At 38.8% G+C, this 27,654-nt stretch overlaps 1 protein-coding gene across 3 annotated transcripts in view; it reads left to right on the forward strand.

The window, feature by feature from the left end:
* Window positions 1-27,654, forward strand: part of KIAA1328 (KIAA1328 ortholog) — a 180,494-nt gene that overhangs the window by 150,281 nt on the left and 2,559 nt on the right. For all 3 annotated transcript variants that reach the window (XM_065740107.1, XM_065740106.1, XM_065740108.1), the window contains exon 9: window positions 4,388-4,496. In XM_065740107.1, coding sequence (XP_065596179.1) covers window positions 4,388-4,496 — 109 coding nt within the window. The remainder of the gene's footprint in view (window positions 1-4,387; window positions 4,497-27,654) is intronic.

A 27,654-nucleotide genomic window follows, 5' to 3' on the forward strand; every position in this document is an offset into this window, starting at 1 on the left:
AAATATTCAGCTATTAGAATTTTCTCAGAAGTATATTTAACCTACTGTAAATCATTCTTATACCAAGTTAACAAAATTGAAAATAGTATTCTTAGTGTTAGCAGTTGAAGGCATCAGTAATTGCTTTGTGGGTAGCTAGCCTTGCAAGCTTATATCTAGTTTATTTTTTGCTATTCTTTGCTACTCCAGGCTCTCTTTGCATTGGTATCAGAATTTAGATTATTCACTCCCTTTCTTTTTTTCAGGTGAATTTGTCTATTCTTTTTCCATGTCCCTTAGTTCTCTAGGTCATCTGTAACTTTTCCCATCTCATACTGTCTTCCAACACCTGGAAATCTAATTAATTTGCTGTCATTTGCATCACCCCAGTTCTGTATGACTTTTCATAAATAATTACCAGTCACTTCATAAATTCATTAACTAATTCTGTTTAGCCATGAAATATATATCCTTCAGACTAAAGATTTTCTATCTTTTTTCCCCTTGATAATTTCTTTTCATCAGCTTTATATAGCAGTTTTTGCCAATATTCATTTTCTTTATTTTTTATACTATATTTTAAAATTATTAGTAGTTTGACCATTTTAGGATCATTATTGATTTAATCTTCTTCATATATTAATAAACCTGCTTTCTCTTTGGTGTTTCCTTTCCTTCGTTAGACTTGTCTGCCTTTTCTGAGATGTATTTTAAAACTTTTTTTTTTTTTTTGTATATGCACTTATTCAAGATTTCTTGCTACCTGTTTTTATCTCTGTGTGGTCTAAGGGCATCAATATATTATTACTTAGCCCCTTTTCTTGTTTTTATTTTCTGCCCTTTGTAATATTTTCAAATGTAGGTCTTTGAACAGTCCCCTTGAGGTTGTATTGGCCACTTCTGAGTCGGTATATTTTCTTTTTCAGAGAAATACATCTACTTTGTTTTGAATGTAGTATGTTGACAAGGTGCCAGCCTTTTCTCATACCAGGAATTGAATATATTCTCTCATGGTCTCCAGGTTTTTATTACTTCAGTATTAGTTTCTTAAGATCCAGCTGCCTCATTCCACTGTCACCTGAAATGATTTCTAAATCTCACTTAGTGAATCTTGAAGACAGAAGTCTAAGCAAGAGGCTTCCAGTCTTTTTATGCATACCCATTCTTATTATTGTTTGGCACACTCTCAAGTTATTAGGGACACCCTATCAACTTATATCCCCATGATATTTAACAGTTTCTTCACTGATAATTAACTGTTCATTAGGTGAGCTTTTTTCACTGCATAGTGTTGAAGCACAGTGCATTGTATCAGGACAACAACAACCTACCTCTTTGTTAGCCTCCCTAGAATATACATGAAAACATGTTATTTTACTAGAATGTAGACATGTATTTGTATACTTCTTAAATCAAAATTATCTCTTTGATGTCTGTAAATTTTGTGCTAAACCTGGAACTCCAACCTTGACGCATTGCTTCGTATTTCAGCATGAATGGTAGATAAACTTGCTGTTCACAGGGCTGAGAAATATTTAGGCATGACAAAATTACTTAAAGAGCTGAATACTGATTTGATTTTGATTTTTGTTTAGACTTGTACTTTTCCCCATATTTACTTCTTATTTAAGTTATGTTGGTTAGTCAGTGCTAGTTAGGGCATATTTTTAAAAAGAAATCCCAGAGGCTTTTACATACTAGATCAGATTACCCCTAATTTGTGTGTTCCAGTTATCACTGGCTACCTGCATGCACACAGTCTAGCTAAATCTTACCTTTAAAACTTAGTTCTGAGGTGGATAGATGAAGTCTGTAATATAGGGGAAAATTTGTCTGGAATGTCATCCTTATAGAGTTGCCATCAGTGTGGCTGACAGCCAGTTGCCAGTGAAGTCCATCAATGCTTTGTACCAGGACTGATGCTGTTTAACAGTAGCAATCTCAACAGTGGTACAGGTTGCATCTTTAGCAAATTTGTAGGCAGCACCAATTGGAGGTGTTAAGGAGCAGTAGTTTCAAGATGGATCCCTGGAAAACACCACTCTTGTACAGCATCCACCTGGACATAGAGCCACTGACCACAACCCTCCGGCTGTGATCAACTAACCAATTCCTTATCCATTAAATAACCTACCCTTTGAACCCACACCTCTCCAATTTAGAGAAAAGGAAGTAATGAAGGAGTATGTCAGAAGCCTTGAAGAAATCCAGGTAGATTACATCAGTTTCCCTTCCTTTTTTGACTGATAACTTCACTCCACTGCAGGAGGCTCCATGTTGGTCAGGCATGATCTGCCCTTGGTGAAGCTGTAATAGGTGTTTCAGACCACCTTCTCATCTTTCATGTTGCTTAACATGTTTTCCAGCAGGATCTGTTTCATGATCTTCCCAGGCACAGAGATGAGGCTCATGAGCCTGTAGGTCCCCAGGTCTTCCTTTCTCCTTTTCTTAAAATTAAGAGTCATGCTTCCCATTATCCAGTCACTGGAGACTTTATCTGATAGCTATGACTTTTCAAATATGATGGAGAGTAGCATGGCAACCACATCAGCCAGTTCCTTCAGGGCCACGGGCTGCATGTCACAGAGACACAGAATCATAAGTGACAGAACTGTAGGAGTTGAAAGGGACCTCCAGAGGTCACTGAGTCCAACCCCCTGCCAAAGCATCTCCCTAGCCCAGGTTGCACAGGTAGGCATCCAGGCAGGTCTCAGACTTCTCCAGAGAAGGAGACTCCACCACCACTCTGTGCAGCTGTGCCAGTGCTCCATCACCGCACTGTGAAGAAGCTCCCACACACATTTGTGCAGAACTTCCTATGCCTCAGTTTGTGGCCATTTCCTCTCATCCTACCACCACACACTGCTGAGAAGAGTTCACCCTTGTCCCTTGGCTTCCTGCTCCTTAGATATTTATAGACATGGATCAGATCCCCTCTGAGTCTTCTTTTCCCAAGGCTGAACAGACCCAGGTCTCTCAGCCTTTCCTCGTAAGGGAGGTGTTTAATGACCTTTATCATCTTTGTGACCCTCCACTGTATTCTTTCAAGGAGATCCCTGTCTTTTTTGTACTGGGGAGATCAGGACTGGACACAGTACTCCAGGTGAGACCCCACCAGGGCAGAAGAGGGGAAGGATCACCTTCCTCAACCTGCTGTCCATGCTCTTTTTAATGCACCCCAGGATCCCATTGGCCTTCTTGGCCACCAGGGCACAGTGCTGGCTCATGGCCAACCTGTTATCCACCAGGGCACCCTGGTCCCTCTCCTCAGAGCTCCTCTCCAACAGCTTATCCCCTAGCCTATACTGGTGCATGTGATTATTCCTCCCTAGGTGCAAGCACAGCCTTCTGGCGTGTCAGCCATTCCTCCCAGCTTTGTATCATCAGCAAACTCGCTGAGGGTGGACTCTGTCCCCTCAGCAAGGTCATTGAATGTTATCCATTCCCATAGATTTGTACTCATTCAGTCCCATGCGGTGGTCTTAGATTTGCTTTACTCTTTCACTGGGAAGGACTTTGCTCCCCTGACCCCTGCCTTAAGGTTTTGTAATACCCAGTCTTTTCCATGTTTTTTGAAGCCAGACACATGAAGTAAAAAGAGAGGCTGAGAAAGTTGGTTGTGTTCAGCCTTAGGAGAAAACCCAGCACAGATCTTCCAGCTTTCTTCAGATTATGATATGCTGTAGAAAAAGAAGGAATGAGACCTTTCTTGAAGTTGCTCATCAGCAACAAGCAAGAGACAGCTGTAACAAGTTATAACTCAGGAAATTATGGCTAGCTATTACAGGAAATTATTTTCACACTGAGGGTAGTGGAGCACTGGAACAAAATGCACAAATGAGCTGACTCATCATCAGTGGCAAAACTCAAAACCTAGCCAAATGGGTCCCTAGAAAACCTGTTCTTGGTGGTTCTGCTTTGAGTGGAGATTGAACTACAGGACCTCCAGGTTTTATCTTTCAACCTCAACAATTTTATAGTTCGAGGATTTCCATGGAAAGAAAGGAATGGATTAGCTGTTCTATTTTATTGAAAGCAACATATTATTTTAGTAACAGTTATACTCACACACACAAAAAAAGTTTTCATAAGAGGTTATGAAAGCTGTGTCTGTGAAAAAGCTGGATCCTGTGGATTAGTATATGAAATTGTAACCTTGCAAGTCTGTCAAATTTGGATAGTAAGATGAAAGCTTATTGTATGGACCTGATTTCACATGGTGATCTTAAAATGAATGCTATGCACAGTATTGTCAACTGGTGGCAAATTCCTTGATTGCCATTTCACTGAGTATATAACACTCCAAGAAAAGTTGTTCCTTTTAGTCCTGACGTTCTTCAATAATGCAGAATCACGAAATGGTTGTCCTAAACTAACTAGCCTCTCATGTCTTCACTTTGTTCTACAGAGGCAACTTCAGGACCTAGGGGGGATGCAAGCACATCTCCTGCACTGATAGGCAGCAGCAAAGAGCTTGTAACCACAGCCAGATCACCAATCCAGCATGACATTTCACGGTAAGCTTCTGTGTAATCTCTAGTTTAAGATTCTGCAAATGCAACTATCAAATTCTCCTGGATGCAGGGAAGTGGCTGAATTTCTATGATATTTCATGTTAGCACAAGATGGATAATATAAACTAAAAACTGATGTATCCTTTTGACATTTATAGTAAGCCTTAAATTGCTTGTTAGAATAAGAAAAGCAGGAACATGCCAAGTTCTAACATTTTAATTTTACTTAGAACAGAAAGTATTTTATGTTCCGAGTACTGACACATTAGATACATTTATAAATAATTTGAATGGATGGTGTTAACCCTTGTTAGGCTTTAAATCCACTTGAAGATTTTAGTCCCCCAGTACTCCCCCCCTCCCCAGTACTTCATCAAATGGCATTTCTTTTAAAATATTTTATACCAGAGTTATTTCTTGTTTAATGACAAGCAACAAAATCACATTAAGTCAGCAATTCCTGATTGTGCTATATATCTGCACTAAATGTGCTGGAAAAGCAGCATTATCACTTCTGCTCCAATGAAGAAACAGAAAGCAGCATTGTTGTTACACTTTAGAGTCTAAGAACAACTTTCCTTTTAGGACAGGATTACAATTCTAGTGGTAAATGACCAGAAAAACAACACACAGTCCTTGCTTTTCTTTAACATATCCCATATTAGCAACAGAGAAAATGCAGATTAAAGTACAAATTTGCTATATTTTACACAGTTAGTTAGATGATTCTGTGCAGTGATGACAAGACTCTATGACCATTCATAAGAAGAGTTAAATGTTTCTTGGAGAATGAGAGGGCTTGAGTTAGATTTAATCTTTTCTTGGCCCAGTGGACTAGGAAAATGTATTCTTCATATCATTCCTGTATACTTGGCAGCAGCTGGCAGTTTATTTCTATCTTTTGAGAGAACTTGCGATATATAATAGGTGAAAAACCACTATCAGTATTGACAAGTTTGTACTTACTTGCTATGGAAACACTTTTTTTTTCTTCTGAAGGAAAAGATGATAATTCTGGGAGGATTTAAGAACTGAGATAGATTGGTCTCTGTTTCCCACAAGTAACTGTGTGTTTAAGCAAACAGAAACTGCAAGATTGCCTTAGCATTTCTCTTAGAAGCAAGGGTTACCTTTGCAAGCTGGTAATTTTGGATAAAGAGTGTGTAAAAGTTCTGCTTGATACCATCTAATAGTGATAAGTTAAGATTCTATTCAAGCACTAAGGAGTAGATATAATTATTCACATCATACAACAACTGAGCAGAAAAAGGAATTTTATTCAAGAGGATTGATGGTCCATTCATTTCCACAGAGGGGAGTAAAATAATTGTTGAAATATGCTGTTAGAAATCATATCAGATAAAGCAATCAGTAAAAAATCTGATTAGATGTCATTTTTAGAGGTTTATTTTACCAGCTGATGGCAAATTCTGAAAAATTCTGTATTAGGGGCAGCTCTCTCCCATGCTCACCAGCTTGCTTTGTCTCTGTTGGTGCTGCAAGTATAATTGACCAGCTTAAGCGGCCATGTTGTGCTTTCCCTTACTCATGGCCTTCTCTAATTGAAAATGGTAAATAGACAAGTATTTTTGTGGAGACCTAAAGCTGATCCTATCCTTCATCAAAAAACCTGCTTGACCAGCAGGTCAGTCTCAATTTATCACTGAATGGTTATAAGCTTAGACTGCAGGTTTAACTAACTAAATTAATCAATATTGAGAATTATTGCTGCTTTTGTGCTACTAAAGTTAGGGTTTGTCAGCATGTTCGTTGTAATCCATGATTTGGAGAGGGTTAACAGCTTAACCACAACAGTTGGCATGAGATGGAAACTTGCAGCACAAAGCCCAAGCCGAAGAGCAAATTTATTTATTCGGCAGTACATGTAAATCTAATTACTTTTGACTATTTAAATTTATAGGAATAGATTCAACTCGTATTTGTGCCAGCTTTAACTAGCACAAACCCTGGCGCTCGGCAGTAGCAGCACTGGAAAGTTTGCCAGGGAGAAGGTGTTGGAAAGTGACAGAAGCTCCCTGCCAGAGCGAGGCTTTAGGGTGCTCACTCAGCTTCTGGGAGGGCATGCTGGATCAGCAGGCATGGCAGGTAGAAGATGTGTTGGCTTGATAGCCTTTCTTGGCAGAGCTCAATGGAGACTTCAGCATGTGTTACAGCTACCTTGTGCTTCACAAAAAATCACTGCAGTACTGTCTTTATCTCTCTCTTGCTGAATCACCTCTGGGTCAAGAAGTAAGTGAACTAAGAAAGTAAATCTGTGTGCTCCAGAATTCTTAGTGCTAGACCAGTGGAAGGGGAAGACTTCTAAGAAGGAATGTACATGAGCTCACTTCAGTGCTGTCACTGAAAGAAAACTTAGTATTTCTTTATCTGGCTTCCTGAGTTAGGCTAATAGTGAATTTGTTTGCCTGTCATGCTTTAATGCTTGCCTGTGGCTGCTTTTCACAACACAGCCAAGTATTACATGTTTGGTTATCCAGTATTGTTAAGCCAAGTCTCTACACCTGCACAAGCCCCTTGAAAATATGCTAACAGCAGGTCTGGAAAGTTTTATTTTATTCCATGTGCTTATTTATCTAGATCAAAGCCAGCATATTTGGAAAAAAATCATATGAAAAGTTCGGACTTTGAAGAGAAAGTTCTGTTCTTCACCCCTAAAGTATTGTTCCTCTGACTATTGGAAATACAGGTTTTTGGTGACAATTGAAAATGCAGGATTTTGGTAACCAGAGACATCTCTACAGTGACTGTTGTTTGCCTAGAAGCAAGGCTCTGTTCTTTGGGTTGTGATGGGGGCTGGGAAGGGTAGGTTGTGGCATTTATATGCTTTCATTCAGTAACGAGAAAGTTTTTACATGAACCGGATCTTACCTCAGGTAACACCAGGTAACAGTTTCAGCAAAACAAATATTGTGTTGCAAAACAGAATTGAAACTGTTCTAAATCAAAATATTAAGATATGCTTTTTTAGGAAAAAAAAAAAAAAAAAGTACTCTAAGTTGTGCACTTTGAAAGGACATTTAATTAGATTACGGCCCTGGTGCAATTGTCAGACCCTCCCCACGCGGAAACAGTTGTACTGTCAAGTTTGGCACAGTACGACCCATAACACCGCAGATAATCAAGCACTTAAAAAGACACAGGCAAAGGCTGTTCTGCTCCCCATGAAATGGATAATTCTCCTGTAGCATTTTTCACTTTGGGCATCTAAGAAGTAAATTTAAGAACAGTTAAGTAAATTAAGGGATTGAGTGATAGTCTGGGACTCAGTATTAAGCCTATGTTTTCTTGTTGCAGTTCTAAATCAGAGCTTCAGCAGTACCTGAACACATTGTCTTGAAGTTTTTTGTAGCCATTAAAATAAGTGATTTAGAAGTTCCTGCAATAGGAATACTATATTCAAACTGTATTATTATCTGTAGACTACAGTGGCCTTTTGGAGTTCTTATAAACAGATTGTATTGTGTAAATTTGTGTTTAGGGACATTTTAAAAACAAAACTGTTTACCCAATTGCCCAGCACATCTCAGGTGAATGTGTATTCGGGGACCTTTAAGCAAATTAATATCTGAAGTAAAATATAATGTGCAGAGTTATAAACTTAATAATGCACACTGGAATAGTATTGAGCAGATCTGTTATGCTGAATATTAGGAAATATAACAGGGACGAGATTTAATCTTTTGTCTTACTTATGCCTCTCAAATCTGTGCATGTTAGATGCTTGAATGTGGTTCTGCTTTTAGGACAATGCAATGGAGTTTCTTCTCTTGTAGACTCTAAGCAAGTGCTGCCAAAGAAATAGATTATATTTCCCCTTAGAATGATTCGATATTCAAAAGGAGGACAAGGAGGGCAAAACTTCCATTCCAGATTTAACTAATGAGCATTTAAGGGAATTAAAAGTGTGTTTGGAGTAGGGTGCTGAGCTAGGTGATGAACATGATAGGATACACAAGTTTTGCCTACTCCCTGCGAGAGGCAGCAACACAAAAAGTCCAATACAGTTGCATATGCAAGTGATAAAACCAGACGTTGGCAAATTAATCTCTCTTATTCACAGTGTAGGTTGTTAATTGTTCTCTCTGCTGGCTGTCGATATAATGTGAAATTTTCATTCCCTATTCAAGATGGAAAAAGTTGTGGCTGAAAATGTTAACATTTGCATTTTTATTTGTTGATTTATTTAAAGGACAGCCTCTCTTACAGCAATCCATCACTCAGTGACACCCCAAATATGAATAATGTATTGTAGACTTGCGGTTACAATGTGTAATAAGTGCCAGAGACAGTAGAAGAATGTTAACTATGTTGCAAATGTAATATTTATCGACTCATAGTTTATTGCTTTCGAGGTTCAATAATACTGACCACAGGACATTAATATCACTTATCTTGATTTTAGTTGGGCACCTCTGTATGTAGAAATAACCCATCTATCTCATACTTACAAAATAAATGTGAAATTTACAGCACTTTGTAAGAAGTGCATTATAGGTTTCTTTGCTTAGTGCTCACAATTCTCCTTTTCTGCCTTCTCATTTACTTACATCTAACATTGATCCCACTCCAATTGCCTGACCCAGCTGGTGAGCACCTCAGCACTCTTCTGGAGGCTTTATTTACTGGCTGTATTACCATCTTGTGCATTTGCTGGTGTTGGGCCGTCTCTCTCTTCCTGCTGAAGATCAGTATGAAAAGAGACTGATAGATGGTGTTCTTTCTGAAAAGACCTTCGCTGAAAGGCTAAAACGAATGTAATTTCTCTTTTGAAACCGTGTGTGTACAAAATGGTCTCTTTTAGAGGGGCGTGACTATCAGTGAGAGAATTATTTAAGGTGGCGAACAGTTGTCCTTATAGACGTGGAATATATTTACAGAGAAATGTTTAATCAATGAATAGAAATACATTTAAAATAGAAATACGGGTCAATTGGGGAATATTCTGATTGGAATTTCATTTTTAAAACCAATTTTTTATTTATACTTTACATGAAAAAAAAATTGCAGTAGTGTTATTCTGTGGTAGCGAGTCAGTTTGTGGTAATCATTCGTGTCTTCAGTCTTTGCTCTGGAATTTTACTTCAGATACTGATACAAACAGGAGGAACTCCTTATCTAAATTCTTCTGTTACGACCACAGAAAGCTTTGAACTTTCAGATGTGAAATGCAGATGGGAACCCAGGACTAGGATCAAAACCAAATTTAACAATGGAAGATTTCAAACTTGTGTTGAAATCACATTTTACCTGTGAAGCTTGTCTCTTGGGAAACTTAGAATTGGGTTCAGCCTTGAAAACGATAAACCTTGATTATATTTCATGTAGTAGACATCAAGTAAATTTTGAAATGACATTCTGTATTTACATCTGAGGTTGTCAAATTTAACACATCATCAGATTCTTTTTCTTTACTGTGTGTAACAGGAGCACCTATTTGTGTCAGTGTAGCCCCCCTCATAGCTGCTCTGCGATTGCTGTTTTCTATGTCCGTTGCCTACAATGAAAATCGTATTGGGAAGTTTAGGCTTGCAGTGCAAAGGGATTAATGTTAATTAGCAACTGTTGGCTGTAATTGTCACCCTCATTAAAATGCAGAATTATGTATTTCTTAGTTATAAATAACCTTTCTAATTGTACTTGATGTATGCCAGTTTAATCAAAAAGTACACTTGCAAACAGGTAGATATTTGCATTAATCTAGCACTGGATCTTTCAGTCTCTTTTGATCGTCTTTTATTCCAAAGTTGAGTCGTTGGGGGAGGTCTACTACTGCTATGTATTCTTCACACATTTTTTTATTTAACTATGCAGATCTGACAGGATTTTGTATTAAAATGGGGGGAAATATCTTCTGGGAATGTTCAGTGCAACAGAAAATGTGTCAGTTTTGAAGCAGTTGGCAAGGTCTCTATCATTCAGTGGTATGACAATAAGTTGATTCTAGTTTGAAAGTAATAACAAGCAGAGCAAAATAGACTACAAATCATATTATGAAACTAACTGAACTTCTTAGGTCTGTTTCTTACCATCATTTCCATTGTTATCATAATTACTTTTTGCATTTTTTCCCCCATTACTTTTGCAGATTCTCAAATGCCATGTTAAATCTGTCATGAAGGTTGGTTTGTTGGATGTGACTCTCATTTGTACATGTAATCACAACAATGAAAAGTCAGTCTCAAAATACTCAATATTTGCAGATTAATCCTGTGTCTTGCTTTGCCCCTTTGTGAAACAAACAAACAAACAAACACAAACCAAATCACCACAGTCTTTTGGCTGTTTTTTTTCCTTCCACTGGAACTCGGATTACTCAGTGTTGTAGCTTTTAAACATTTTCCAGGAACTGCTGTCATGGCAGTTTCTGCAGAGCTTGACAAATTAAGACCAATCTTGGTTACTCTCTTATGACTCTGTAAGGAACTGTTCTGCATGATTCCCTTCCTAGCACTGCATTCACTTCTTCTTCAAGAGAGACCTCTCTTTTTTTTTATTTCTTTTTCATTCTTAATTTTTTTTAGATAATATTAAATAAAATTTTGTGTAATAATAACATATACAAAATAGTCACATCTAGCCATTCTCCCACAGTATGACTCTGTCATACTTCCATCACATTGCTTCTGTGCTTATCCCCTTTCTCTCCCTCCTTTTCCTGCCTGGAATATTCAGGCTGTAAACTCCTCAGGGCAGGATCCTGGCACAGTGAATCTCTGTGCTTGGTTGGTCCACATAATAACGATGATTAACTGTGATGCTAGTATAGTTAAGGTAGAATTCATCTTGCTTATCTTGAGATGACTGAGCTAGTTACCCCCAGCTCATTTTATGGCCGATGACTTATTTTAGGATCAGTTAAATCACCTTTTGGTGATGCCTGTCTTCCTGCGGACTGTAAAATAAGCCTAGAGTAACACGCACTGACATCTTATTCCTCTTGTAGCTGAATATGTGGAACTGAAAATAAGTTGTTTGTCATTTATGTGTTGATTATGTATTGGAGGCAAATGCAGGGTTAACCTATGTGCTGCATGGTCTGTGCCTTGGTTATTAATACAGTTTTAATACCTGTGTTATAAATCAAAGGGCTTAGGTACTGAGAGCTCTGGGAGAAGGAGCACGGGTGTACAGCACCTTCCTCAGTGGCACACGAGCTTGTGATATGATAACATGTTCAATAAAAAATGTTGCATCTCTGTTGCTTAAGGACATTAACCAACACTTTATACTGTTAGATGTGCCCCATTTCCAGGGTTGGTTTTTAATGTACTTTTTTTTTTCCTTCTTCATATTCTAATTCTCTGCCTCAGCAAAGATTTCCAGTTCTTGTTTTTTGTACCATGAACAGTGTAGTATCGTCATCTCATTAGTTGTCCTTTCTCTAGACCACTTATGAATGCATTAAGGAGTTTAGTCCCAATCATATTTCTGTGATGCTCCACGAGTGACCTATCTGGCCACCTTCCCATGGACAAGTTTTAATGTTATCTCTTTATTTCTCCTCTCTGAAACAGTTATCTATCTGTTAATGGATTTTTTTTCTTAGATTACGACTACTTTTGAGCCTTTGGTGATAGATCTGATGAAAATATTTTGAATTCTAGATAAAATTTATAAACTGTATTTTTCTTTTCCAGTTGCATCATGATTTTACAAATCTAGTAGAGCTTTTCAATGGATTATGACTGAGTTTATATTATGAAAGTTTCTTTACTGTAGTTTCTATCTATCTGCTTGTCTAAATACCAGAGTTCTTCATTTTTCAATATATATATTGCTGTGGATCGTTTTAAAAAGAAACATTATATTTGCCAATTCTCACTGCCTCACAACTGAATCAGTTTTAGGCAATTATGTCATAGTTAATACTAGAATATAATACTAATAGAAGTTAATACTTCAGCTTATTACATACCTAGGCTCCCTCAGAAGTTTGAGTGAATACCAGCTGATCCCAGCAGCTTATTGTCATTCATTCTGTTGATTTGTTCTATAATGTATTTATATAACACTTTCACTTGTGATAAATTGTCCACCACATCCTCTTTGGCATCAGAAACTTCACGGTGAATAGCCTTTTCTGCTATGGCTTTGTCACCCTTAGGTGGTCCTGTATAAGTTTACATCCTCTAGGTTTTAACTGACACTCAGACTTCCTATTTTTGTGTATTGATGCTTTTCACAGAATGTTAGAATCATAGTGCCATAGAGAATCCTGAGGTGGAAGGAACCCAGAAGGATCATTGAGTCCACCTCCCAGTGCCTGGTCACCCCATGTTGTAGCAAGGAGATCGTTAAAGTCAATTTACAGGTCTTTGCTGCAGCTGAAAGCTCCAATTTCTGCTTTAAGGTGTGACTTTTATTCTCTTCCTGGAACACATTTCCTTTTCAAAAACATGTGCTATTGAATGTTGGTAATTTTGGCTTTGCTGCATGCTATCACTGTAAAAATAAACTTAACTCTCAAATTTTAGATAATCTTAAAAGTGTTGTTTGTTTGTTTTTTGTTTTGGTTGGTTTTGTGTGGGTTTTTTTTTTTTTTGTTTTTTTTTTTGCACTTCAGATTTCATTATAGATACTGATTAGTTTTAGTATATAAATTTCTTATTACAACTTGCTTCTGGCTCCTAGGTAATTTAGGGTTATGTATAATAATTTTGATCTGTTTTGTGTTGTTTATGAGGTTGTACTTCATTTATGACCCCCTGCAAGAGAAAAATGCAGAATCATTTCTTGTGGTCTGATTGCGCTGGGGAGAAATAATTTGAAAACGTAATGGAAAACTAAGCATTCACTGACCATAAATCGTCCTGTACAAAGTTATCTCTGTCTGTTTTAGTAGCGGTGCCTTAAGTATTGTTTCTCTCCTTCTTCATAACCATAGGCCTTAAAGGGTTTTGTTTTGATACGTACAGCTGGAAAGCTGAGTGAAAAAGTTTGCTTTCAAAGTTCTTCTTCTGCTAAAAAATAAATAAATAATAATAACAAAAAAGGCATTCTAGAGTACTAATATATAATTTATGTATTTAAAATCTTTTCAGTGAGATTCCCAGAGCCTCTTAATGCCATTGTACTTTTAACTTCCATTTTTGCTTCATCTGCACTGAATCATCTTTTACTACTTAAAACAGAAATTGAGTTTATTGAAACATTTCAGTTCTGATTATTTTTTAATAAAGATGAAGAAGTCTAACCTAATGAAATCACTGGAATGAAATGAGAAAAAATTAAAAAAAAATTAATAAGCTGGAGACTTAAAGATTTTATTAAGTTGCGTTTGAGTGTATGTTTCTCTGTGTCTTTCTACTGTCCCAAATCATTAAGGTGAGAAACATGCCATGTCAGGAATGACCTCTGCACTGTTACATGGACTTTTCCTGTTCCATTTCCAGGAGTATGAGTGGCACACACCTCTCGCAGTACCACACTGGTACTGCGAGAGGTGTGCGCCTCTGATCATGAGATCGTGCTTCGAGATGAGCTGCTGTGCTGAATGCAGATTTTTTTCCCCTGTAGTTCAGATCTATAGATATGTTTTGTCGAATGCACGCGCGTCTGCCAGTCTACCAGGTATCTGTGAAACATCATAATGTACAAGCAGCTTTGTGATTTATGAGTTTGCAGACTTTTTCTTACTCTTGGAAATGAAATGCTTCCTGCTCCATGCAGATTATCTGATAATTCAGTGTTGCAGTGTGTATGTATACGACTTGCTTTGCAAATCTCAAGTCTGATGTATGAAGTTCGTTCGCTGTGTCCATGCCCCTGCACGTGGATCTGCCATGGAATTTTACAGGCCCCGTTTTTGTTCCCATGACCTTGTCCTTTCCAGATAGCCTGTGTTGTTCCAGTGCTGCTTTCCCTTTTTTATTCTAAGAGGTGAAGCAACTCCTAGAAGGACTTTAACAGTGCTCCAGCTGCTGCTTGCTCCAGCTGCTGCTCATCCCAGCTTGACTCTGCTAATTGCTCTGTGCATCCTTGCTCCTATCCATATGCTTGGAATTTGGAGCCTGTACATCCACCTCATTCAGAGACAGCAAACTGATATAGTAAGAGAGATGTCCTCTCCCTTCCTTGCCAAGCTCAAATCCCTTTCAGTCTTTTTCCTATCTCTTAATGGCATCTTAGCTCCTGTATTTCTAGGTGTGAAAGAGACGTATTCTTTCTTACCTGAACCTGCAGCGTCAGCACAGATGCGGCTGTGATGAGCAATGTGAGGAGCGTCTGGATCACCAGAATATGTAGCCCTGCTGTAATTACCCATACCATTTTCTTGCTTTCACTCCTTCTGTTTTGTTATGAACTTCTTAGCAGCAGGCCATTCCTACCAGTGCACAAACCGTAACTTCACATAACTTTACTCAAACCAGAAGATTTTTGTGCCAAGGTTGTAACACTGTATCATTACTTCATTGTATCTGTGTGAAAATTTTAATTTCACGCCCTGCGGACTTCACTGTCTCTGTGCACTCTGCTTGTGTTGTTGCATAGAAGGGTAAGTCCCTGGGTCACATTCATTTTGTAGTGTGCTCCTTTCTACTTTTTATTTTATTTTATTTTATTTTATTTTATTTTATTTTATTTTATTTTATTTTATTTTATTTTATTTTATTTTATTTTATTTTATTTATTTTTATTTTTTAAAGCAAGAGTTCTGTTTCCTTTGAGAGATCTTGCTGTAAAGTTAGCTGGAGATTTCTCCCAGAAAAATATTTGCAAGCTTAAAGTGCAGATACTAACCGCATTTTTACTAAGTTTCTTAATGTGTGAATGTGAATCTTCTTAAATATTTACATATTTATATATATATTTATATGGGGTTGTGTGCTTACACTGTGATGCATTTGTACTTGAATAGATTCAAATGGTTCAGTAAAGTATGTGGGGAAGAGAGCGAAACCCCAAATTTAAATACATCATCATGTTTCTCATGCAGCCAGTTTGATTTTACTGAATTGCAAATCTTTCTGTGCAGAAGCCCTTGGTTAATGCATGGATTAGTTCATGGGGCTTTGCAGTTGCAGGGGCTGGCAGTTTAAGCTTCCTTGGTTGCACCATGTCCATACTATATGGGCAAATCAGAGTTCAATCCTTGACAGTCCATCCTCGGCATTCTCTCATACACTGTCATGAGGTTCGATATGCTTATGAAATGAAAAATAGACCACTACAAAGTCACAGAATGTTTCTGGGGATCATCTAATCCAACTGCTTGCTCAGAGCAGGGTCAGCTTGTGTTTTGGTTTGCAGCCATTACATCTCATCTTTTCACTGAGAAGAAGCTTTCCTTCCCCTGCTGATCAAGTATTTGTATGCATGGTAAGATCATCTGAGTTGCCTTTGCTCCAGGCTGAGCAGTTGGAGCTCCCTCAGGCATTCTTGGTATGCCATGTACTCCAACCCCTCAATTACCTTTGCTGCCTTTCAATGGACTCTCCCCAGTGCATCCATGTCTGTTCCATACTGGGGAGCCTACAACCAGACACAGCCCTGCAGATGTATTCCACACACCCTGAGGAGGCAGGAAGAATCGTCTCCTTTGACCTGTTGGTAGTGCTGTCTTCTCTGCTGGCTTAAATTCATTTCTAAATATTAAACTTTGGACTCTACAACTCCCTGAAAGGAGGTTGTGTGAGGTGGTGGTGAGCCTCTTCTCTCAAGTAGCCATGGTAGATGAGTGGCGAAGGCCTCAAGTTGCTCCAGGTGAGGTTCAGGTTGGATATTAGGAAAAACAGCTTCTCAGAAAGAGAGGTGAGGCACTGGCACTGGCTGCTTAGGGAGCTTGTAGGGTCACCTGAGGGTGTCCAAGAAACTTGGAGATGTGGCACTGAGGGATGTGGTTTAGTGGCATGGTGGGGATAAGCTGACAGTTGGACTAGATGATCTCAGTGGTCCTTCTAAACTTAAAGATTCTATGATTCTGTTTGAGTTTTTGTCCAGTTCCTTCTCTGCAAGGTTGCCTTTCAGCCAGTCAGCCCTGGCATATACTGGTGCCTGAGGTTATTCCTCCCCAGCTACAGGACTTTTAATTTCCCATGGCTGAATGTTATCAGATGCCTGTGGGACTACTACTCCTGCCAGCTGAGGTCCTTCTCTGAGTACTTTCTCACCATTCTCAGCCTTGCATTTATTCAGAATGATATAGGGACTTAGTATTATTCCTGTGAGCCACTAAGCGCCCTGCCTTATTTTGCGGTGTATCACTGACGTTATGTAGTTTCTGACAGAAGCGTGGACTATCCACAGGCGTATGGTTATCGAAAAGTAATCCTGCAGAGCCCAAGATCATCTTTGCTACTTACTGCTGGGAATGAACAAACTAAAATTTTACCTCCCTGCCCATCTGTTCAGCAACCAAAAGTAGGTAATTTATCTCAGTGGGACACCTACCACCTGTGTAAAGTTTTTGAAAGAGGTTGTTAGCGTGTGATGACTACGGCCAAGGGACACCAGGCCTGAGTGCCTTATACTCTGTGCTTTACTGCTGGCTTTTTCTATAGGGTGCCTTCTAACTTGGTACTTGCACAGTGTCAAGCCTATTGAGTTCCTGTGTCCCTATAAACCTCATGAAGACGCCACCCACATTGCCACACAGCATGCACTTGTGCCAGCTGTGTGTAACTCCATGCCAGCGGTCACCGCTCTTTGACATGCTAAACCAGGCACCAGCACCACACTGTGCTTTTTTTTTACAGCTGTTTTATCTCAGTGGCTTCTCTTGAATTATGTATCCTCATCTTTGATGTATGAAATCTCAGCTGATTTAGAGATTACCCCAGAGAGTTCAGCAGCACACCTGGAAATGAATGGAGCATCAGATAGTCCCAACCTTTCCACCACAGAACAGGAGGTTTAACAGTGCAAAGCAGGAGGTTTTACAGTGATTGGGTGCTGGAATACAATTTTTATGGGAGCGTTGTCTCATCTTGTATGGTTTGCACCCAAGCAATCAATACATTAGGATGCTGAGAGTTCAAGCTCAGTTGAAATGTTTGCTCACAGAAAAAGAAAAATGGAATGAATGTGTTTTAAGAAAGAGCTGGTGTGTAAGGAGGTTGTGGGTGGTTCTGTTTGGGGTAGATACCAAGGGTTTCATTAGATAAGGAACCCAAAACTCTGTGTGCCTCTGACTGGGAGGTGAGCAGAACAGTGCCAGTGAATGCAAAGCTGTCTGGAAAGCAGCTGCTGTCTGATGTGAGGCGTCTGAGTACATTACGAAAGAAAAAGAAGCTACTGAGCGTAAACTGCAAATATAATGTCAGCACAATACAGAATCACAGGGCATGCAAAACATAACCACTGTACCCTCTAAAGCATACTGAAGTTTCTTCAGAAGGAGTTGTGGACACCCTGCTCCCAGCAGAAATTACTTTAGATGAACTGCAGTATTCTATTCATTTCTCTTATCTAACATAACTGTCATAAAAGATTATGCCAGTCACTGTGCCATTGCAATTAATGAAGTAATGTCAATTAAGAGCTCAGAGCAGCATGGAGAGCTCAAGTTTGTGTTGTAGTCTGTCAAGAAAATGGGCTTTTCACAAGGCAAAATATGCCCATTCTCTGTATTTTGACAATTACTGTACTTCAGATTTAAATTCCTCTGAATTTCTGGTCAGCTTCAGCCTCAATAGCTCCGAATCACACTAACTTGTAGAGTGCCCTTTTACTTCTGACTCTCCTGCTATGCACCCAGCTCATGATCAGAGAGGACCAGGACACTCTATTTCTGATAAATGTGCTTTTTTCAAGTCAAGTCTCTGACCATCCACTTTAACACTCACTACTTGGTTACTTCTGCCCTTTCTTTTTTTCTCACTGCTCCGCACTAAAGCACTGCTAGCACAAGCACAGGGGCTATCGTCATGGCCTTGCTGGAACAAGTTTGCATTTACCTCTGGAGTACAGTTCTGACTGATAGGTTCTTATCAGGGTTGCCAAGTCCATCCATCCAATTGTCTATTTCTGTTTTGAACACCAACCTACCATAAAGTTGAAAACCACGTTATATTTTTGGAATCCGAAATTTCAGACAATGCGTTTATGAATTATTTATGGGAAATGTGTTTTCAGTAATGTGCGGTATAAAATGGAATGAATGCGTATCCATACTTGCCCTGAACTCTGCAAAGTGCATGCTAATAAACAGAATGATAACCTACCATCACTTTTGCCCTGCAAGATTTACAGTGCAAGCACTTTTTTGTGTGGTTTAATTCAAGTCAGTTTGTCAACTTAAAGCTCTAGTGTTTTGTTTTAAAGTACAACTTGGTGAGTGATTTTCTATTACTTAAAGAAATCTGACTGTGTTTTTTCCCCCTATTTCAACCAGAGTTAGTGTCTGTAAATTTTTCTAGTCATGCTGGCACGAAGCCATGCTAAGTTATGCTTTAATTCACAATTAGAAGGAAGTGGCAACTGTGCAGAGCAGCAAACCTCTCATTTAAAATGGCCATTATACAAGATCATGATTCTTCTGAATGATTAAGATATTGAAGAATAATTAAGATATCTGTAGATTTTCAGTCATTTAGAAGTGCTGGGCTTATTTAATTTTTTCTAACCTCTCTGAAGCAGCTTTTTCTGTAATGACAGCGATACAGGACTCTATATTATCACAACTTGGTGTTTACTGGTATCTGAATTGTCTAATGGTAACTTGTTTTCACTGATACAGCTGACAGGGCAGAGATAATTAAGAAACAAAAGAATTTGAGTGCTGGATTTTGCTATTAAACACTTCATGCCACAGCAGAAGAAATTAAGCTGACAAGCAGGAGGTGAAGAATAATACAGATCTGCAGGAAGAGTTGGTGTTTAGGTACAGCAATTGACTGTAAATAAAATATTTCACCAAGATAGAAGGAAAAAAGAAAAGAATAAGGTAAAATAAATAATTTCCAAGCATTCACTGAGGCATCTCATTTCCAAGGTGTAGAATAGAGGTTTTGCAGTGCCTATTCATCCTGAGACTACAAATTGCAGCAGACAGGGAAGTAACCCAGCCCCAGTGAGCCAGTGGCAGAACTTCCCTTGGCTTCCATAGGGTCATGATTCCACCCCAATATATACTTAAAACTACCACAGCCTGATTTTGCTCCTCTGCTCAATGAGGTTTTAAATCTTGCACAGCTTGTAGCAGTTCTTGCCACAATGCTTAGAAAGTCAATGAAAGCTCACAGTTCAGTAACTAAATGACAAAGTAAGAAACTTTGGAATCATAAAATGGTTATAAATGCTTGACCTAAAACTCTGCAGATCTTCCAGTACTGTACAATTGAAGCAAAAAGTTGATTTATTATCTGGCAAGCTGGGAATTTGGACTGAGCTTGTGAAGAAAGGCAGATAGCCAATCCATGTAAATGATTGTGGACTTTGCAAGCTGATTTTTTTTTCCATTCTTTCCCCCTGAGCCATGCCCCTTAAAATTATTTTGTTAAAAGTTATTTAGTACCTACAAAGTACCTGCAAAGTTCTAGCCACCGTATGGGGCATTTTCCATGCTATTCTGTCCTAGCTTTGCTGAAAGCACAGTAGGAAAAAGAGATGAAACATGAAAAAGAAATCAAAACCAAGGAGCAAGACCTGGAATGGCAGAGTAGAGGTGCAGAATTGCATTGTACCATACATATGCAAACCCTTTGTCAGAGGCTTTAGCACATTATAAAAGAAAAAGCACAGTTTTAAAGATGATTCATTGAATTAGAGCTTGCTTTGAGGAGAAAAATGCTTGGGGCCAAACTTGTAAGAGCAAAAAAAATTGAGAAAAAAGGCTGTTAAGTCAGGAGAAGTATGGGGATGAGGTATGGCAGAAAATATGATGACAGCTTAGTTTTGGCCCATAACAATAAAGGGTGAAGATCTTGCTGGAGATATGCTGTGATGACAGAGTGCTTAAAGGGAATAAAAGCTAAGCATGCTCTGAAGTGCAAAGTTATTATGTAATATCATGGCAGAATCAGGGCCTCCAGTGCTCTACATAGGCTGAGGTTCATTTTCTGATCTGAAGAGCTTTCAGACTTGATGAGACAGAAATGGATGTGTGGGAGGAGAGAGAAGGACAATACAAACAGGGTGATTGTAGAGGTGGTTGTTAAACTCCATGGTAGTTCCATGGTTCTGTAATTTCTTTCTTTTATACTAAAACTTCATTCTAAATTATTCTTCTGTCACTAGCAGATATGATTTAAAAGGTTTCTTTACTTCCCAGCACTCAAGTCTTTGTTCACACTCCCTGTTCCAGAATTATTACAACCTCAGTTATGCCGATTCAGCTGCCTGCAGCTATACCTTAAAAGAAACCATCTGTGTTTTTTGTTGTTTTTTTTTAAGTACTAAAAGCATGCAGAGACAAAAACAATAAAGAAGTCCTTTCAGTTTGACAGGTTGGTAACATGGCAGCAGAGTCTGAGTGAAAGTCCAGTGAAAAAGTAACATAAAGAGGCTGAATTGCCAGGAGTAAAAAGGTAGGGGAACGGAGGGTTGGGAGCACTGAGGCAGACTATGGAAAGGTGAGGAAAGCAGGTGTTAGTCTTTGACTAGTGGTAAGTGAAAATGACCTGTTTAGCAATGAGAAATGAGAGCAGCAGTAACTCTTGTTTCAGTAATAACAGCCAGTTGGGTGTTACCATAGGTGAAGCCCGGGTGAAAACTGCAAAAGAAAAATCTCTTATCAGTTCTGACTTAGGACAAAAGTTTGAGATGCTGATGTGGAACTCAGCATCCTGTAGCACACTGTCTCTGGCTGGTGTGTGAAAGACAGGGTTAAGCCAGCAGTGCTCAGCCTCTTTAAAGACCCAAGTCCTCTTTAGCCCTTTACTACAGTCCCATAATGCCGCTGAGCGTAGCTCATTTTGGTTAGTGAGGACGTATGTTGCTACCAAATTCTCCCTGTTCTCCCATACAAAGGCTGCCATCTCTGATACCATTTGCCTCAAGATGTAGCAATAATAGGAACCCCACAAAATGAGGTATTCCTTTCACTGATTTGCAGGTCTTACTGCATAAAGCAGTATGTTACACTGCAGCGTGTCACACAAATTGGGAGGGGCACAAAAGCTGTGAAATGGCTGCAAAAAGGCCGTTGTCATCTGAGGTGTTGTGACTATTGGAGTGAGGTTGTCTCCTTTTGACTTCTGTGCAACCACATCGAGGGAATGTGGTGCTCTTTCCTGGGTGATTGCTTGCTAGAAATATACTGACGAAGATGGGAAAGTGGCAAAATCTGTTGCTGTGCAAGAGGTATTGATTTATGGGAGAAGACTTAAATACGTGTGGCTCAGATAAATGTTGACTGAGACTGGAGCAGAAGGGAGGAATGTAATGTTATTCAAATACTTAAGGAGTATTTGCACCAAAATTGGAGATGGCTTGTAGTGTGAAACTAGGAGGAAGAAAAAACCTTGGCTATCTGTGGCTGAGTATCAGAAATGTGTTCACGTAGCATGTTCTTGTTTGCAATGCATAATTTTTCCTCCTACCAAACTCCGAAGCAAAAATTCATGCAACATTTGAGGTGTTTTCCATGTGATTCTTATCTCCTTGATGGTGTATCTTTCCCACGGACTTTGTCTTAGACTGTATGCTCTTTTGAACACTTACTCTTACAAGGAATTGTGCAGTAGAGCCCCTTAATCCTTACCAAGGCCTTTTAGGTTATGCTGTGGCCTATAAATAAATAATAATGTTAATGATAGCGTGAGATATATTTGACTGTGGAATGGCATCCCAAGGAGAATAGCAAGGGGCTGATTGTTAGCAAAAAGTGTTAGGAAGCACACTGTAGGGAATTGTTCTCCGTCAGCGGGGAGATGGCTGGATGATCTAATAAGTCTTTTCCTTCTCTAGGTTATGATTCTGTGAAAACTGCCTCAGAGAATTCTTTAAAGTCTCTGATACCATAAGCTCTCTATTATGTGGGTGCGGGTTTTACAGCACTCCAGGAGGCTTTTGCTGAGGACATTGTAAATATATTCTGTTTTACATTGTGTGATGTATTTTAAATAAAAGACTTAGATCTTTTTTTAATTGCTTTGAGGTATTCTTCAGTCTGATCTTTTTCTTTAAGAATTGAGAAACTTTGAGATACTTTCGGAAAATACAGAGTCATTGTAGGCAATCTGGAGTTGTCCTGGCCTGGAGTTGTTTTAAATACACACAGGACTGCTTAATTTGCCTCCTCCTGTTTCCCATGGTGAAGTGTCAATTCTGACTCCCAACCTGCATGAACGTGAAATGAGAATCTCGGGCTAACTGGTGCAGACCCTTTGTCTCTGATTCCTTGTTTAATCTTTTATGTTTGCTTGATGTTTTAGGGTCAAAGATTGTACTTCACTATGTTCATTTTTGGGAGTTTTCAGCATCATGAGAAGTTAGTACAAGGGATTACCTCCCAGGGTGTTTGTTGGTCACTGAAGATCAGGTCGTGTGAAAGGCAAGGTCCCCATATCCTGACTCGTAGGCTTTCAAGGAATGACTGCAAAATCAGATTCTCTTTTCAGCTTTCATTTCCTATCCCAGTAGTTTCTGATGTCCATTGATACATGTTCATCTCAGGCTTGCTGGGCCAAATAGTATGCTGGCTAAAACCTGGATTATACTCTGCATATCAGAGAGGGAGAGAAGGAAGAAACTGAGATATCAGGTAAGACCTCTGGATCATGAAACAGGAAATCTAGTGACACAAAGAGGATCCACTGAACATAATATATTTGGATTCTCAAAAGGCCGTTGCCAAGACTCAGCACCAAAGGTTGGTAAAGCATCCACGTTTATGCAGGATTTGAGGAAACTCCTTCTATGTATTTACTGGTGATTTTATTGTAGTGGGCGAAGGGACTTAAGGTTCATTTTTCATGGTGGAGAAGAGTTGGTAGCAGGGTCTCTCAGTATCAGAATGGTTCTTCATCGGTGTATTGGAGCAAGAAGTGAACAGTGAAATCTTCGATAACCTAATGTATTTGTAGATGAATAACCTAATTCTGTAGAGTTATTTCAAGTAGTCTAATGTCATGTGTATGGCAAGAAACTCCAAGAAAGCATAAAAACTGATGGGCAAAAGCATAATCTACCTAGGGAAGAGCTGTCAACAGTTTGCCTACACTCAAGAGCTGGTTTTTACCATTTGTGAAGTCAGAAGTTCCACAGAGCTTTACAAAAGCTTGTAGATACAAAAGCCTTGGTGTACTCACACTTCAGAGTACTTTTGGTGTCTGCATATCCTGAAAGAGACAGTGGATGCTAGAAAAGGTGCAATTGAAGTAATCAAGGAGATGAAGCAACTACTGCACAAAGAGGGACTGAAAAGCTATTGGCACTGGATAGGAAAAGACTGAATGAGAATACTGACAAAGTTTGCAAAACAGTGAAGGTGAGGGATAACTTTAAAGTGGAACTGTTGTTTGTCAGATGTTATCACATTACTGCAGCCAATCCTCAAAAAGCATTCAATGAAACTAGAGGACAAACAAGAGGATGTCTTTCCATAGTAGCAAACACCTTGTGCTTGCTGTCATGGGATATTGCAGAAGCTGGAGGATGAAAGGTAAATCAGACAGATATGTGAACAACACGTTGTTGAAATGACAGGCAGGAATGTAATGTCTATCATCCCTAGTGTGAGAATTGTGGACACAAGTATAACAGTGGCAGAAAGCTAGGACTCCTGAATTTGGGTAAAGCTTGGCCTTTTACCTATACAGCCGGGCTTGGCTTCTGGACGGGTGAGGAGTCATTACAGCTAGTATTTTCTGTACAACCTCTCACTTATTTACTTATGTATTGCTAGTGTGTTGTCTTCAGGTTTTGGAGTAGTTTGACCACTGAAGCCATTTCCTTATCTGCATATGTATTGTCTGCTGTGGAAGCTGCTTTTATTTGCCCTGTTTGTTCCAATCAAGTAGGGATTTGACATTTGCCTTATAATAGCAATAAGCCTGGTTTCCTTTTCTATAAAATGGGTCTTTTCCTTACCCCTTGAATATGTTTTTAGCTGTATTTAGCATTTGTAAAATGCTTGGAGGCAGATGATGTTTTATGAATACAAAATAGTGTCGGGCTTTGTACTTGGGCACAATACTGTACCGTAATTCAAAGGCAATTCATGTAACATTAGTAAATCACTTTGAACTTTATGTTGAAAATATAAGCAGTAGTATAAAAATAAACCTTTTTATTTCCTCTGGTATATACAGTTAAATAAAGTAAGCCTATATAGCTACTAATCTCCAAAACCGTATTGCCAGCATGCTTTGTTGAAATGCCATCACCTTGCAGAAGAGACATTCTGTGTTTTGTACACATTTATGGTTGAAGAATAAATTTTCAGAGACTGTAAATGAAAAGATATCTCTGAACGTAGTGATCAAATAATATCTGACAGTGCTTGTTTAAAGAAATATACATATATCTCACTGCCAGAGTATTTATGACTCTAATAAGTTTAGTTATTTTGCCTCATGGGGAAATTCCTGCTCCTCCAAATATCAAGCTTGTTTGGTGTTGTGCTGTTTTTACAGGAAGGAGTGAATGATATTATTAGTTAAATGGGACTGCACAATGTAAAAATACAGTAGTGTGGTTTAAAATTTGAACAGCATGTAAGAAATATATTTTACCAGCAATGGGAAATAGGCAAATATTAAGAATTCAGTGACATATCCCAAAAGTCTAAACAGATGAATAAGCATCTCTGTTCAGCTGATTGATGCGAATATGCTCTGATGTTACCTTCAAAAACACTGTTTTTCCCTAATATTCTGATCATTAACTGAGTTCTGTGCATCGTTTTGCATAACCTGATCGTTGTGTAGGTACTCTGCGTTGTAGGACTGTTGCCTCTGGTTGCCCTGTGGATTTTTTTAAAGTAGAATACTAAATGGTTTCAGGTGATTTCTCAGCAACCACCCTTGGAATGAGTGGTCTTACGGTTCCCAGAGCAACAGCCACGGTTGTGTGTCTGTCATAAAGATGTGAGCACTCTCCTTCCCATTCAGTTCTGAAACATGGCACAAAGGAAGATGCACCTGTAGATATTGAGAGCTCTGTATCCCTGCTGCACAGGCAATGAAAGAGAAATACTGTGAAAGGAAAGGTCTGGCTCTGTGCCAGCCTGTGTTTATTTTTGTACTCTTTTCTTCTTTAAAACTTGAACATTTAGTGAGCTGCTCTGAACCTTAATGCTTTCTGATGTTTCCTGTTACCTTAGTGATGGACTACAAATCTCTGTTACATTAAGCGTTCATAAACTCTACTAGATACTTACTTAATTAGAAGCTAATGCTGAAAGTTTGCAGTAAAATTTCCTCAAGCACTTTAGCAGCTGAGGAGGCAAATTTCCAGAAACCTGTATTAATTGTACACAGGAGATTAGGAGAAGACTGTAATCATGCCGTGGAGTGCCTGACCAGGACGCAGTCCTGCACTGACACAGCTACCATGGGTAGGATGGGCATCTCCACTCTGCTCTGTATGGATCTATATTTGGGATTTTACTTCATACATTAAGAAAAAAGGTCAATTTTCTTCACTGGGAGAAGAGCTTAATCAGTTTCCTTGGTCTGTTCTCTTTGCATCCGCTGCTACCCTCTTTGTCCACTGTTTGCATTCCCTCTCCTGATGGAATGTATGAAGACTGCTTAGCACTATTTTCTCCAAAGCCTAGCAACTGTGAAACTTCTAACCCAAGCTTGTAGACTTTCACAAACTTTGTTATCCCACGATGAAACATACAAATTTTCAAGCTCATGAAAGTTACATGAAATAATATACATGGGGGAAGTGTCAAAGCCAAGCTTAGAAAAGATGTTGTTTTCCAGTCTGTTGCAATGTACTTGCTGACTTTCCAGTATAGTGGCAAATATAGCAAAAAGGTAAAAACAGACTGGATTATCACTGTTTTTGTAGGGACAGTTGCCTGTCTCATCTCCGTGCTGTTGAAAGGGCAAAACCTATGAAAGAAAATGTATATAAGCATCTAACACTGATGGGATGTTTAGTTGTTTGATTGAGCATCTCAATGCATGAGGAATTTCTGCATCTAGCTTACTATCTGGCGCTGGTGCTTCTATAAAACATACAGGATTGTTTTTCACTTTGTGACCCATAAACAGCACAGGGACACTCTTAACTGTTAATTTCAATTTAAAACAAAACAACAGCAACAACAACAAAACATTCAGTATTCACAAGCCAAGTTTCCCAGAGCAGTTTTTACATTTGAAACGTTCTGACTTTAGGGCACCTGATGCTGCTGCTTTGACTTCACTGAAACTACAAAGTGGGATCTTAATCTGTTTTTACTTACTCATTTATTCAGATCATGGAAGGAATGCATATGCACTTTTTAGAGAAAGTTTCATTTCAGGAGTTGAGCATTCAGGCTGTGTCTCTTTAAATGTTTGGATACAAATAAATGGAGAGAAAATTGTCTTTGCAAGCTTCAAACCATTCTGGGTTTACTCAGTTGCCTCCAGCCAGATGCTGTCTGATGTTGCCTAGACAAACTAGGGGAAGCCATTATCATTGGATTAAACACTAAATACCTGCAAGGAGCATTCTCTTTATCTGATAGAGCTCTGTTAGCAGAGTTCATTCACTTTATTGCATATATAACTGTGGTGTCAAATAGACTGATTTACAACACCTGGTCTTTTACATAATCTTTGCTATTTGCTGCTCTTGTAATCTGCCAAATCATTTAGCCTTCCTGATAGCAGAAATGCTGTAAAACTTAGATAAACTTGCTGAAGAAATGAACTCCAAGGTGCTGCTGAAATCTAGGGCCTGCACGTTTACTATTAAATGCACTGGCTGGCTTGGTTTCTCCCTACCTAATCTGTGATTAAATGTGGCTGCCGGAGAAATTGAAATTTTATGATAGCACTACAGTCAGAGGAGATAAGCATTTGTATGCTAGACTAGATTAATCTAAAAAGTTTTAGGTGTGGCTAATGAAACCAGTGTATGTGTTAACTGGTTTTCTTTGAGTTCAAAGCATCAGTGTGTATCTGTATAGACTCATTGCCAAACGTTTTTCTACATGGAAAGTCTAATATAGCTACGTGCTAGTTTTCACTAGACGTAGGCCTTCTGCCATTATACACTGGAGATATCTTGAAATTTTCTGTGTGTACTTTCTGAA

Source organism: Cyrtonyx montezumae, unplaced genomic scaffold (assembly GCF_038088225.1).
Source record: "Cyrtonyx montezumae isolate F1298 unplaced genomic scaffold, pur_monq_1.0 scaffold_25, whole genome shotgun sequence".
Taxonomy (NCBI): domain Eukaryota; kingdom Metazoa; phylum Chordata; class Aves; order Galliformes; family Odontophoridae; genus Cyrtonyx; species Cyrtonyx montezumae.